The following is a 14,905-nucleotide window of genomic DNA, read 5'->3' on the forward strand; positions in this document are numbered from 1 at the left end:
GCAAGTCTTCAATGCCTTTAAATAACGTGACTTGTTACATTGCTGGTAACAAGTTACGCTTGAACAAATTCTTTTGTTGTAACAATCCCTTCTATAACCAAATAATTTTGCCAAAAGGTATCAAAATATAAGAAAAAATTCCAGCTGAAAACTTTTTTTCTCTTCTCCATCCAGTATATTTCTCCCTACGTTATACTGTTGTTCATCCCATTAGTTAATTGCTGCACCATATGTACCTAAAGAAAAAAACCTATATTTCCATCATAAAATACAAAATATGACATGAAACAAGTCACATATATATCATGAAGTAAAAAGTGTGCAATTAGATTCATGATACAATGAAAAAAATTTAACTTTTGGAGAATTAATTAGCTGTTTATTCTGGAAATTTTTGTCTGAGAATTAATAAACGACACAGAGAAAGACAAGAATACCTCAGACCGTGGGGGGGGGGGGAAACCAACAGAAAATTGTTACGATAAAGTACTACAAGGTGACAGAATACAACACAACTTTACCCATAAGTTAAATGAAAAATAACATAACACTATTCTACAGCCCAAATTGCAGTCTTTAGCTCTCCCTATTCCTGCTTTTTCACTACCCACAGCCTTACAAGGGGCCATAAATAAGGTGTTATCACTTTAATAAATCTTTGGTTATACGTAACCAAAAATGTTTTGTTTTATGATTTTTCCCCCACACAAATGGTAGTGTATGAATGAACAGGGTCTAGCGTGCGTTACTCACATGATTAATGCACTCCGGGTGTTAATGCTATCGCTGGATGCACTCGGGCTCCACCCTCGTGCATCGCTTGCATTATCCCCCATCGTGCATTAATCATGTGAGTAACGCACGCTAGACCGTTGATTAACCCTGTTCATTCATACACTACCATTTGTGTGGGGGAAAAATCATAAAACAAAACATTTTTGGTTACGTATAACCAAAGATTTATTAAAGTGATACCCCGTAATTTTACCGTGCGTTACTCACAGGATTAACCACGGTCAGCTGACCTGAATGGACCAATAGGATTTAGGAATCTTTACTAAGTATGAATGAACATGTGATCAATGACAAATAACATTTATGTGATGGCAACAGTGGTCATGGACGAATGACAAAATGTACGCATTGTATTTAAGAAATATATCGCCCAAAAATTATTTCGAAATCAAATAAAAACTGTTAGCAAACTGCATACCCACTAAAGAGCCAGTGTAAGAGCATGTGACGTTTAGATTCTAGCAGGATCTTCTTCAGAGGCTGAATGAAGAAGCCTCTGAAGAAGATCCTGCTAGGATCGAAACGTCAGGCCCAATTACTTTTACGCAAAAATGATTTCAAATGGATAAATTCATTCTGTAGTGTAAATGTAATGCAGAAACACACATATATCTATGAAACTCGACAAATGACGTATCTGATGACTCTTAGAGATGACATCACCTTTCTAATCAAGTGATTAAGTTTGAAGGCAGCACCCTTAAAATAAATGTACCTGTCAGTTGATAGGTAGACGTAAGTACTCTTAAATTTTGAAAAGGGGGGGGGAAAAACCTGGTTTTTTTAATTATTCTGTAAGTATGTCATTGTTTACTCATACAAAACTGATATTTGTGAACCGTTTAGTAGTCATTTATAGATCAAGATCCCGAGTAAATAATTTCCTGGTAAACGCTTAAATAGGACCAACTATCGGCGATGAAATAATTCCAATGTTGACTTTAACCACTTGAGTGTCATCACACTTAGGGTGGAGCTTTTTAATACACTAACAGGTGCAACATAAATATTATCTATCCATGTGAACACTCAACAAAATCTCATGACATCAGCATCTACACAACCTAGTGATTCATTGTAAGACAAAAATGGTGCAATATATCTGATATTGGGCAAGAAACCATTGTTGACTACGTAATTCTGACAAGTGAGTGGGGATGAGGGAGGAGGGGAGAGGGGAGGGGGGAAGGGGAGGGCTGACTGACTGACTCTTGAATGAACTACAGCCACCAAATGAGTTCAATTATAAGGAACCAAAATATTCAAGAATAAATTCTATGGTTTCTTACATTTAATCCAAATTTTAGATATTGTTGTCAATGGTCAAGATTTGTTTTTTTGTTGTTGTTAATATGTGTTTCTTAAATCATTGAATTACCTGCCTTGTTGTGTTCCAGAAATGAAACAAACAAAAAGGACCTTATGATCCGTTACTTGGAAAAATTAATTAGGAAAAAAAATAATGATTTGACAATTCGAATTTGAGTTACTCTTAGTAACAAGAGAAGAATTGAAAGATTGGACTCTTAAAGAACCAAGACGGTTAAACATATAAATATATATAATATTCCTTATAGAAATGTTCTCCCATAATATTTCCAATTTTGATATGTTTTTGTTCTGTTGAGTTAAAGAGTTTGAAAAGGCATGTTATCAGAGCGGAAAGACAAGAGGCAGCCATTAACCCAGGTTTTAAACGTTTTCAACGTAAAGTGACAAGTTCCTCCGAGGTGGTGGGATGGATGGCAACTGTATTGTCAAAGTCCTTCTTCGTAGCTCCCATTTTAATCGCCACAGAGAACCCCTGCAGGATCTCATCGCACCCTTGACCCTGCATGTGAAGGCCAACCACCTGCAGAAAATTTAAAAGCATAATGACAACCAATGTGGTTTCTTTCACAGACCTTAAAGGATTACTTTAGGCACAGAATGTTAGTCTCGTCATGTTATAGTTCCAGAAGAAGAAGAAAAAACAAAGATTGAGTACTAGTAATGTTTCAATATGTTTAAAGATATTTCAACTTCAATATATGCTCAATCTCTAGAATGCTCCTTTCATTCAAAAAAAGCAAACATGATTGACGATGACCTGCGCTCCTCAACGCAGGCCCTTTAAGGTTAATGTTAAATTCAAATTCTTTTTAATTATAATAACTTGCTTAAAACATGTTTTCATAACTCCTTATAAAGAAAAGGGCACCCTTGAGTGACAATAGAGACTATTTATCGTTGAGAAATGTGTAAAGCATTCTTAAACATGTTATTTCAAGGAGGTAAAAGTCTTGTGTTTTTCTATTGAGGTTTGTTGTTGCATCTGAGGAACTGACCATATAAACTCTGTGAGTTAGACTTTGCAGTCCAGGCACTGTTACTGATGAGCCTCAAATGTTGAAAGAGTGATCTCTCAAAACTAAAAAATTGTTAGAGAAATATATCCTGGATTGATAGCAGTATTAATTTCCTGTCTGCAATCTACCTAAATTAATTCTGTGCCTTAGTCATCCAAGCAGTTAACAAGATCAAACTTGGAAGTAGCCTTGGGGGAGAAGACCATTTCAAATTAAAGGCTTTGTTGCCACCACTCATAAATACAGAAGGCCTCAGCATGCTAACATACTGCATGAATAACTCTCCTGCTTTTGTAACATGTTCTGTTTTGGGGGAACCTAATAAATATCAAGGAAACCAAGAATCCGACAATGTTTTTGCAGCAAGCATCTCAGACGATAACTTTATTGGTGGTAAATGTTGACTTGAAGGCTACAAGACAAGGCAAGAAATTTCATGGCGACCTATGAACTACTTTATCCCCCTTATTTTTATTTTAGTTATTATTTCATCTGAATTACTTACTTTCTCCTCAGGTAACACACAGATCAGTTTCATCAACGTCAACTGCTTACGTTCGGTCATAGAAAAGTACAAACTGGAGAACGAGGCCTTATAGGTCTTCACTTTGTCTTTGCCATATTTAGCATTAGCTTCAGCTGAAAACCAATACACGACAAAAATGTACACCGATACTTTTATATTTACATATCAGGATTTTCCAACTCATTGCCATTTCAAATCATAGATAGATATATATGTGTGTGTGTATGTGTATGTAGGAATCAAACACACACAAACACAATTCAGGCCAGTGCAACCTCTGCTTAGAAGAAAAACTGGCAATCTTTACGTACCAAGGACAGAAAAATAAAGAAAAACAGAGCTCATCTCAAAATGTCGCCATGGTAACAAACCGCCAAAAGAAATATGGAAGAAATAAGGTCACACGTCCATTTGCGTCCAGTTGTCTGATGATCGCCGTGTAGGCGTGAAACTCGAGTAACAACATGCTGTAAGTTACCGTAAAGGTATACTTTATATTGTACTTTACTCTACTTCGATGTAGTGAGCACTTTGGCAGCAGGAAGTAAACTACTGAATCTTTGTTATGTATATATTTATATTTATTTACATGACCCTTTTTATGTATTTATATAATATTCCTTTTATGATAGTACATTGCTATAGTCATCATAATCTTACCTTCTGTCAATCCAATAGTGCCAATAGGGGGGTGAGAAAACACCACCGTGGGGATGTCTTCGTAGTCAAGTTTCAGGTCTGGTTTGTTATCAAAGAGACGATGTGCAAGCCTCCTACCCGCGGCGACGGCAACTGCAGCAGGGAAAGGAAAAAAGAATGCCAATATACAATGAAGGAAATACAAGGGAGGGAGGGAGGGATGAAGGGAGGGGTGGAGGGAGGGGTGAAGGGAGGGGTGGAGGGAAAGGAAAAAGAATGCCAAAATACAATGAATGAAATACAAGGGAGGGAGGGAGGGATGAAGGGAGGGGTGGAGGGAAAGGAAAAAGAATGCCAATATACAATGAATGAAATACAAGGGAGGGAGGGAGGGGTGGAGGGAGGGAGGGATGGATGGAAGAAAGGAGGGAGGGAGGATAGGAGGGGCCTGATATGCAGGATACTGCTGGACGATTCAAGCTGTATGACACGTTTATCACACAATAGAGTAGATAAGACCTTGTCTACTTTTCATAATTTATTAAAAATGCCAAGTTATGCATAAAAAACATCTACTCTCTAAAATCAAAGTCCCACCTGTTGTTTCCCTGCATTTATACAAAAGCATCATTTATTTTGCACTGGCAAAAAATGAAAGTGTCTTTTTTCTTATGCTACTGTCACATGACATTTAGGAAATAAATAGCCTAAATTTTTGAGACCGTGAAAAAACTGCATTGTTCTCTATTCGTAGCATACCTGGAGTTAGAAGAGCTTTCCCACAAACGTCGCCTAAGGCATAAACATTTTGAGCAGATGTATTCTGAAACTTGTCTACGACTATGTTGCCTTTCTTGTCCACATTCACTCCCTAGGAGATAAATAGAAAAGATATTAAAGTTACATTTAGAAGCTTGAGATGAAATGCACAGTCGGCTGCCAGTCAAAAGAGTAAAATAGAATTGGTTCTTGATCAAATATTTAAGAAATTCTATCTGTGCATTCCTCCTCCTCCTCCTCCTCCCCCCCCCTCTCTCCCTTCCAACCACCAAAATATCCTTCCCTTCCCCTTTGGATTACTGAACTCAACTCTACAAGAATACTTTCAAACAAGACTTACAACCCTTTCTCTGTGGAACAGCATTTTCTTTTTTTGCATTTCCTGCCAAAAGACATTCATTTCTTCTATGCATATACATCCATGCAAAATAATAAAAATAATTATTCTTTGCTAACAAAGGTTCCCGGAAAACTGAAAATCTCAAGTTACTTACAAGTATAAATTGCTACAAGTGCTTCCAAAGCAATTATAACACATACCTGTTGTTTCACTTGCATTTTGCGTTATACTTATTAGTGTCATATATAAAGGTATTTGTGAGCAAACTTGTATAAGAAATCTTACAATGTTCTCCAGTTTTATTGACTTAGTCAGTGGTTCTCTACCGATTGCCCAGATGACACAATTAAATCCAGAGAAGGTCCCGGCTGTAGTCTCATAGGTCAACGAGCCATCTGTTGCAACTTCAAGTTTCTTCGACTATTAAAAAGGAAATCATAATGACAGAAACATAAATTAATTCTTTTCTGTGTCTTTTTCTTTTAAGGTGCTATATTGGAGGAATTTTGTAATATGACCAGACCTAAACAAAAAATGTGTTCTGAATACAACCTACTAAACGTCATTCAGGAACAATTATTGACTTCTATTGAAGCAAAGAATTACAAAGGCATATTAATATTCTGTTTTCCTACATGTAAACTGCATTTGTCGTTTATACGAATGGCCTTACATGTAGCATGCAAGTGTAGAAGACATCACATCGGATTACCGTTATCACCAATAGTTGATATGAAAGAAGACAAAACCACATTTTCACTTTTCATTAAGTTATATTTACAATGCACACCCAGCTTCTCAGTGATGATTCTGTGGTATAATATGTCCTCCCTCACCCCCTTCCCCTATTTGCTCCCTCTTTCCCCAAACACAAATCATGAAAAGTTGAGCTTTTAAAAAGACTCTTTCTTAGGGATGATTAAGCCAAAATCTATTCTCGGTCGTCATCTCTGCGATGGTGGAACTTACCGTTGATTGTCTCACGATCGTGATACCAGATTTCTCCATGCTGTCTGTCACGTTATCGGAGATCATTTCATCAAAGTTTCGCAGAGCCTAAGGGTTATATAGTAAAAGGGATTGAAAGAAAAGAAGAAGTTGAAACAGGAATATGAGTAGGCACTTGGGCACTGGGATTTGTGTACAAAAAATAACTCCCAAAATAAAAGAGTGAAAAGTAGTGATAAATATTATGACATACTGGAAATAAGTGTTTAATAGTGTAGAACAATTAAGATTCTTGACCTACCAGAGAGAATCCTGTCCAAATCTTTTTAAGGAAAAAAAAACTTTGCAATTTACTTGAACATGTATAAGGAACCTTTAGCATTTCCAGAGAGTAAGAGAAATTTTAAGAATTGGGGGCAATATTTCATTAAAGGAAAAATGAATGCAGTGCTTAAATTATCAAATTTGGCATTGTATACAGTAGAGATAATACTACAAAATACAGATGATACTACACAGACCAAAACTAGATTAATAAATAAATTATAAGATTAATTAATATTAATGTTACCTTGTCATGTCTGATGAAGAGGGATACGTCACTGCCCAACTCACTCATTATTCCAGCCAACTCCACTGCGATGTATCCTGCTCCAACCACTGCTGTTTTTCTGGAAGTTAATTAAAACACTTTAATAGCAGACTTTGAATAAATTTGTCTGTACTCAGGACTTTGTACTCATACTTGTACTCATAGAAAGCAAATTTCAATTATTCTACTCCTACCCTGAGGTTTGTACTTGTACGCAGGACTTTGTAAAATGACTTTTCTCTATTGATACCACCCATCCTCTCTATATGCATCTTTTGAAAGATCATCAGAGATAATTTTTACTTCTTTTCTGCTGGCAGTCATACTGCACATTTACAGTAATGCAAAAGGGATTTTTATTTTCCATTCCTCAGAAAAGGATAATTTTGGTAATTTAACGACAAATTTGCTGGTTTCAGACCACCAGAAACTAAATCTTGTGGAGGGTTGCAACAGATTGTAAAACATACTTAGGCAAGTCTGACAATTCAAAGAAGCCATCACTGGTGATTCCAAACTCTGCCCCTGAAAGAAAAATAGAACAGAAGGTAACAAAATTAACTCATTAAGATACACCGTTACAGAACTCATAATTATTATATTAATGTAAAGTTAATATAACCTACCTGTGATATAGACTTACTGAGAGCCTTCCTGTCATATACTAACATTCTAACTTACCTCGGATTTGGGGGACCCATGAACCTAAATTGTCATGTGCTCACTTTATAACTAATACCTGGGATATCAGGTGCCAAAGCATTACCATCACATACTCGTGTTCTAACCTACAGGTGGAATATCACATACTGAAACCTTATCACATGGTCACATTCCAAATTACCTGGGATATCGGATGCCAAGGCCTTACCATCACATACTCGTGTTCTAACCTACCTAGAATATCACATACTGAAACCTTATCCTCACATGCTCACATTCCAAATTATCTGGGATATCGGGTGCCAATGCATTACCATCAGGTACTTGTGTTCTAACTTACCTGGAATATCACATACTGACACCCTTACCATCACATTAGAAAATTCTACATAACCTGGGATATCAGGTGCCAAGGCCTTACCATCAGGTACCCGGGATACCAGGGGTACTGACACCCCCTTTCATATTACTTATGTTCCAATATACCTGGGATATCGGGTACTGTTGGTTTGCCTCCTACAGCTATCATGGTATGTTTGCCTCTGTACTTTTGTCCATCTACATCTACACAGCCATCATCAGTAAAGGTTCCCCAGCCTTGGACGTATTCAACGCCAGATTTTTTCAACAAATTCTCATAGATCCCATTCAGTCGTTGAATGTAAGCATCTCGAGATGTTTTTATTGTACTGAAAGAACAGAGGGGGAAGTGAAAAACCTGTGCATACAAAATTTAATTCCGACTCATTCCATACCTCAGTTCAACTTTATACATTTCTAACTTTGCATACCATGTTTTACATGACAACTTAAATTGTTTACCATGAATAGATCCAATAGCAGCGACATAGCCAGGAATTTGAAAGGGGGGGAGCACTTTTTGCGATTGATATGGATTTTCAAAGTTGTAGGCACGACTATCTGAGCGGAGCGCCACCATCGGTTGGCGTGGAGCGTACAAGAAAATTTTTGGTTTTACAAACCCCCCAGATGGCCGGAAACGGCCCTTCCCTAGTGTTCATTCTGGTTCCCTGGCCTCTTACTAACTTGAGACACCTCATTCAATATCACTTTTAAACCCAAAAAACAAACGAGTTAAAATAGTATGTAATTCAAAAATACATAATGTATTAAAATTAGCAAGGTACACAAGGGCGGCGGAAGCACTTTTAATCTGGGGGGGGGGGGGCACCGACGTCAAAGGGCACTTTGCAGAAATTCGATTGGACTGATGCAGCCTGATATTTAGTACCCTTTATAAATCTTATTCATCTTATTCATCTTACAAATCTTAAATCTTATTGTATTATCTTATTTGTGTATACACATCACTCCATCAATGCCCCCCCCCGTCTTAGTAGTCTTACTTTTCAACTTCTGATACTTGTAGATACAAAGATAGGCCAGAAATGTCTTTGATACAACCATAGCCAGTATTTGTCTTTGATACAACTGTAGCTAGTAAATGTTTATCAAAAAGGCTGTTTTGGAACTTGGAACGCCGATCGTGACAACAACAGGCAACAAAGTGCTGCAGCTCTATACATACAAAGTCGCGTAAACGGGTTCTTAACTAGATGTTAAAAAACTGACAAGATCGTATCCTAGTCTTTTTCGGCGGGTAGAGTATTGAATGAAACGGCAGGCGATATGAATGGCAGCCTAGATGACAGAAGAATAGGTCACCTAATTTAGCCATAATCTTGGTACGTTCATTTCAATAGTTTTTCCTGTCTAGACTCTTAAACTCGTCCAGCAAGCTTATGGATTTGAATTATGGGTGTTTTAATAAAAAAGATAACTTGGCCAAAAAAAATGTAGGCCCGGGCCTACAGTGCTACATACTTAGTTCTAAATTAGGATTAGATCTCTTACTGAAATATCGCTGACCTAATAAGGTGATCAAGAGTACAAGTTTTATGTAGAAAAAGGGCACATTTTTAACCTGAGGAAAAGTGGGGGGCACTTGCCCCCTGTGCCCCCCGGTTCCGCCGCCCTTGAAGGTACATGTACAGAGTAGTCTTACTTTTCAACTTCTGATACTTGTAGATACAAAGATAGTCCAGAAATGTCTTTGATACAACTGTAGCTAGTAAATGTTTAAGTTAGCCTAATAAGAGAAGGCGAGAGCTATCCGACGATTGCCATCTGATGCAATTTCTCAAGTGTCTTCTCAACTGAAATATTATCTGCGTAAACAGGTTCTTAACTACATGTTAAAAAACTGACAAGATCGGATCCTATAGTCTTTTTCGGTGGGTAGAGTGTTGAATGAAACTATTGTGCTACATACTGGCTACGCCCTGATCATATGATATCAGTATCAGCAGATTTTGTTTCCTGTTTAAATTCTTTTACATGTTCTTTTACATAATATATCAGAAAGACAAACATAGTCTTCCAGTAGGATGATTCTTGTTTATTGTCCAATGTCTGGACTTTAATACATTTGACGAACTTAACTGATGGACAATATAAACTTTCATATTTTGTAATACAGCCAGATATGCAGTGGCCTAAAAACAAAAATCGTTATCGCAGTGTAATAGCAGTGTAATAATTATTTATAGGAAGTGCGTATCACGAACGATTGCTAGCTTAGCTTCATAACATGCTGTTCGTGCAACAACTTAGAACGACTCATTGAACGAACGTTGTCGAGGCAATATGTATTTTATTACGCAGTGGCCAACTGTAGGCTTGTAATTGGCTATAAGCTAAATTTAGCTAATTGCATCTGCCAAACTAAGTAAGTAGTTGAATCAGTAGGCGTGAATGTTACTACGATTACAATCGAGTTAACAGAGCTGACGAGTATTCAAGATCAAAAGAGCACTGACAAAATACCATGCTAAAAAAACGACAGTTTAAAAAAAAAAAATCGACACTGAAAGGGGGGGAGCGGTCCCTCCCCCTGCTCCCCCCCTGGCTACGTCCCTGTCCAATAGTGCTATCATCAATCTTAGATCAGGTCATGATACAGGAAATTAGTACAGAAGGTAGGAAATGGCAAACACATGGAACTAACAAAGTATTTAATTATTTATCATCGATTTCTTTCCCCTAAGTGGTTACTTACTTCCATGTAAACTGTGGAGTTCCATCAATTGTGAAACCATACGATTTCATGTCATGTAGACTTTCTGCCAACGATGCAGCATGAAACATAATCTTCTTTGGAACGCAACCCACGTTGACCTACACACACAAAGAAAGTAGACAAAAACACATTTAAAACTAGCTTTCGGCCCCCAAAATATTACTTTTAATTTGCCGAATACTTCATAACAGGGAATATATATTATCCAGTATCAAATCGCAAATTGCTATTGAAAATGGGCAACTTAATCTAAATTCTAAAAGGATAACAGACAGACTGTGAACTTCATACCATTGTTGTAGTGAGTTTGGATAAAGAACAGTGACTTAGTCGAAAACAGTTCAGACATAAATATGAGGTAATGGAATTCACTTATTCCTACTCCCAGGGATGGGTACCTGCCACCTTGGGTACCTGCAACCTTGAACAGCCAAACAGTATTGTTACCAGGAGTTTAAAAGTTGCATTCGCGGGACCCAACGTGTTTAAAAATGTTAGCGTCCGCTCAGAAAACTTGCGTCCCTAGACCTCCATGAAAACATGCACTTTAAAATTTGTTAGGCTATACTAAAGTAAAGTTCTAACTTCTTAGGCTAGGCTATAGTACTTACACAGGTTCCTCCTAATTTCTTTGACTCGATACATGCCACCTTGATGCCAAATTCTGCAGCTCGTCTGGCACTTGCAACGCCACCCGATCCACCTCCTAGCACCAAATAATCGTATTCTTTTACTTGTCCTGCCATATTGGAAAAGAACCTAAACGATATCCTGGAGCTTACTCTGTAGAGGGCATGCATTTGCGGGCAATGAAGTGTAGCTCGACTCCATACAAATAACAGTGCACAGACTTTCGTATCCGTACGTTCGACACCTTCGACAAAGATCTCATGCATAATATAACAATATGCATGGTAGCTAGAGACAAACAACGTACATGCTGAGTCATCTGTGGCGCCCAACCCCTGGACTTAACTTCCCAGGGTCACAGTCATCTGAGTTAAGTGAAACACTTCGAAGGCGGTGGGGTGGGGAGGAAGGGGGGGTCGTGACTTTGATTGAGGGGGAATCAACGAAGTTACCTCAACTAGTTCGAACAAATACTCCAAATTCCAGTTTTAATGCATTTCAACAGAGGGAACCTCTTAAAGTTAGAAGTATTTATAAGCAAAAGCTTGCGTTTGAGGATTATTATAAAGACCTAACCGATAGTCTAAATATGTCTCAGAAAGCCCCACTTGAACTTGACGTTTAAATTCAATGCCCTAGCTGGTCAGCCACGTACGGTGGCTGCCACCCCATTAGTAATAAATCTTTCATTTGTCTGTTGTTTATAACGGTTCAGGGGCTTACATATGTACCTTAATCAGACGGGGGAGTTTTTAAATATACTAATTATAGCATACACAGATTTCAGATCCCCAACCATACGGATATATTTTGAACCCTCCCCTAGCCCCCCGCCAGCCCACCCAGCCCCCCGCCCCAGCCTTTGAAATCCATTAGGTCAATAAATTTATTAAAAATTTATTAAGGGCAAATGGGCAAATGGTGTTGTATGTCATCCAAGCGTGTATTGTTGTTTATGTGAAGTTTATGTGAAATTGAAAGAATTATGTTTTAGATGAGTTATAATTAAAATTATGAAACAATGTATTACCATTTAACACTTAAGGTATGCACGGAAGGATTGACATCATCATCAATTTAGCCCTAAATTTAGGAGCATGTATGAGATATTTATAAGCTGAACGGCAAACTTAAAGGGTGTGAAGACTCGCGCACAAAGGACGTCTCATGCCGGTAATCTGACCTAGTTTCGTATGAGGTGTAACAGAAGTGTTAGAAACCACCATCGATCCCAGAAAATACTCACACAGCTTGTTCCCGTCCGTAATTAGACACTAGTGTACAGTCAATACACACAGATACGGTCAATACCCACAACACAGTGGACATAGTAGCGGGGACATCTCACTGGCGAGTGAAATTTGGCGAGTAGATTTTTAGCCACGGTCGCCAAATAGCGAGACTTTAAAAAATATTTGTCGAGGCCTGAAAACCCTAAAAACATGATTTCTCATGGTAGAAATCATGGATACTTTTCATACATGGTACATGGATTTGCCATGTTGAGTACAAGAATCCTATTGCTTGTGAGGTCAAATCTCCTTTTGGTCACTAGAGGTCTGAAAACTGAAAAACGTATTACATGATATCTTACGAAGGAAATCGTGGATACCTCTAATACTTGGTGTGTGGATTCATAACATTAAGTACAACACCCCTATTGTTTTTGGTGGAGGTGTGTATAGCCACGTACTCTGAACTGACCTGTGTTGATCATGCCATAGTGGTATTGTAACAGCTAGTTCTGGTTATACTAACAAGTAGAAGCATTGAAGTCATCGAAACCTCACAATGCATTTTGCATTCTGGTTAATTGTTTGAGACACTTTAGTAGGCCTAGCTGCTTATTTATGATTCTGCATCATGTTTTACTTTGTTCAAACTTTTTGTGGGAAAAAAAAAAAAATTCATATTGCACAGAAACATAATTTTCCAATGTGCCATTACGTAGCACCATGCAATCTGCCTAATCTCTCTTCACAGGAAGCATTGATGTTGGAAATCTGTTCTATGGCGACTTGAACAGCAATCATAGGCCTAGTGGCGAGTGAATTTTGGCAAGTAGATTTTTAGTCACGGTCGCCAAATAACGAGTACTTTAAAAAAATATTTGCCGAAGCCTGAAAACCTCTAAGAAATGATTTCTCATGGTAGAAATCATGGATACTTTTCATACATGGTTTATGGAGTTGCCATATTGAGTACAGGAATATGTTGCTTGTGAGGTCAAATCTCATTTGAGGTCACCAGAGGTCAAACTCTAAAACCCTTTACATGATATATAACGATCAGAAGTTTAACAAAATAATGTTGTGACAGCAGAATGATATATTTCAAAATAAAGTCTCCTCGAACAAAATGTATTCCATTACATGTTTCATATCTATTCAATAACAGTTGAATGGATAACTCTGTTTTCCTTGCGTACTTTATGGACATTACTATGCCACGTTTCTTTTGAAATTGAACTCGAGACTCCGATATCCCTTTAATACGCCGTGGTGGTTAATTGTTCTCTGTCAGTCTGCGTTAACGCGCATGGTCAGGCCAACCTTGAAATGAGCTTATTATGCATGCAATTTTCTCAATTTCTCTAGCAGCTGCTGCTAGCTGTGGGCTGAGATTGCAGGAACCGTATATACTGTACGGCCGAAGGACGGAATTATCATCACGGCTCCGTATCAGCTTTCGTACTGCAATTTTTTTAACGTATTACGTGATGTTTTGATCAGTCAGCAAGATTTAATCATTGAAAGCAACATTTGATAACTGAGAATGGCTTAGTTCAAGACGTTGGATGTACCGTGAAGTAAATTAGAAGCTGACGTCTTCAGATCAGATGGTTTGGAGAAGATGGTGAAGCGAAAGCAATCCGGCGACGGATCGAAAGCAGCAGCTAAACAAGTTCCACTTCCAATACAAATCTTCCTTTGGCGACAGACTAGGTAAAGTGACATGCTTTTCGATTCATTATGTTAACATCGGTTTGTTTTTCACCATTCAAAGAATGAAACGAACTGTCAGTATTCGTTTGATTAACAAATTGTTAAATATATTTTTTGCCATATTTTTTTTGCTAATGTTAGGCTATATGCAGATTAATAACGATGGTACGTAAACGTCTGAACGTAGGTAGGCGTAGGTTTCTATAAATTACTAATGTTATAATTATAATCATTCCCAAATACCAAAGCACTATGCCTAACTGACAGATAAGTTTGCATAATTTCCACACACAAATGGAAAGAAAGAGAAATGAACGATGGGGAATGAATTTGCTGTAGCATATAGTGTAACCTCTACTCAGGAACTTGGCCTGGGTAACATTATACTAGGGCTATAATTTATCCAACCATACATTTGTGGAATGTGATGTGCATGACCACTGGGTTCATTAAAGTAGGTGATCAATGATAAAAGCGGCAATGAGTGGGGCAGACAGTATACTGCACGGACTAAAGTGTCCATTTTAAAACTGGATGATTCTCTCCAATAAACTCTATTGAGTAAGCCAAGAGGATTACATACCAGGTCTCTCCATAAG

The 14,905-nt window shown here is 37.8% G+C and overlaps 2 protein-coding genes across 7 annotated transcripts in view; one reads left to right on the top strand and one right to left on the bottom strand.

Annotated features, from left to right (window-relative positions):
- Positions 1-365: 365 nt before the first annotated feature.
- LOC139974868 (glutathione reductase, mitochondrial-like) lies at positions 366-11,606 on the bottom strand. Of its 2 annotated transcripts, XM_071982364.1 has the most exons (11): positions 11,343-11,604; positions 10,711-10,829; positions 8,118-8,320; positions 7,439-7,493; positions 6,948-7,047; positions 6,398-6,484; positions 5,714-5,848; positions 5,068-5,179; positions 4,330-4,461; positions 3,649-3,782; positions 366-2,647 (listed from the first exon to the last, which is right to left on the bottom strand). In XM_071982364.1, the coding sequence occupies exons 1-11, from the start codon at positions 11,529-11,531 to the stop codon at positions 2,498-2,500; spliced, it is 1,416 nt and encodes a 471-aa protein (XP_071838465.1). In that variant the 5' UTR covers positions 11,532-11,604; the 3' UTR covers positions 366-2,497. The 2 variants fall into 2 exon arrangements, with proteins under 2 accessions (XP_071838465.1, XP_071838466.1); XM_071982365.1 differs by lacking the exon at positions 5,714-5,848 and having other exon boundaries at positions 11,343-11,606.
- A 2,364-nt stretch (positions 11,607-13,970) lies between these two features.
- The window catches only part of LOC139975284 (protein unc-80 homolog), a 76,509-nt gene continuing 75,574 nt past the window's right edge, over positions 13,971-14,905 (top strand). For all 5 annotated transcript variants that reach the window (XM_071983069.1, XM_071983070.1, XM_071983072.1 and 2 more), the window contains exon 1: positions 13,971-14,306. In XM_071983069.1, the coding sequence (XP_071839170.1) occupies positions 14,215-14,306 (92 nt within the window). In that variant the 5' untranslated portion in view covers positions 13,971-14,214. The remainder of the gene's footprint in view (positions 14,307-14,905) is intronic.

This window comes from Apostichopus japonicus, chromosome 10, assembly GCF_037975245.1.
Source record: "Apostichopus japonicus isolate 1M-3 chromosome 10, ASM3797524v1, whole genome shotgun sequence".
Classification (NCBI taxonomy): Eukaryota; Metazoa; Echinodermata; class Holothuroidea; order Aspidochirotida; family Stichopodidae; genus Apostichopus; species Apostichopus japonicus.

Bases quoted from the DNA above. Each gene is read 5' to 3' on its own strand.
- LOC139974868 (XM_071982364.1), bottom strand. From the start codon at position 11,531: ATGCATGCCCTCTACAGAGTAAGCTCCAGGATATCGTTTAGGTTCTTT. The intron at 6,485-6,947 runs GTAACATTAATA...TATAACCCTTAG, and splicing joins TCTTCATCAGACATGACAAG to GCTCTGCGAAACTTTGATGA. The intron at 2,648-3,648 runs GTAAGTAATTCA...AATTTTCTGCAG, and splicing joins GTGTGTTACCTGAGGAGAAA to GTGGTTGGCCTTCACATGCA.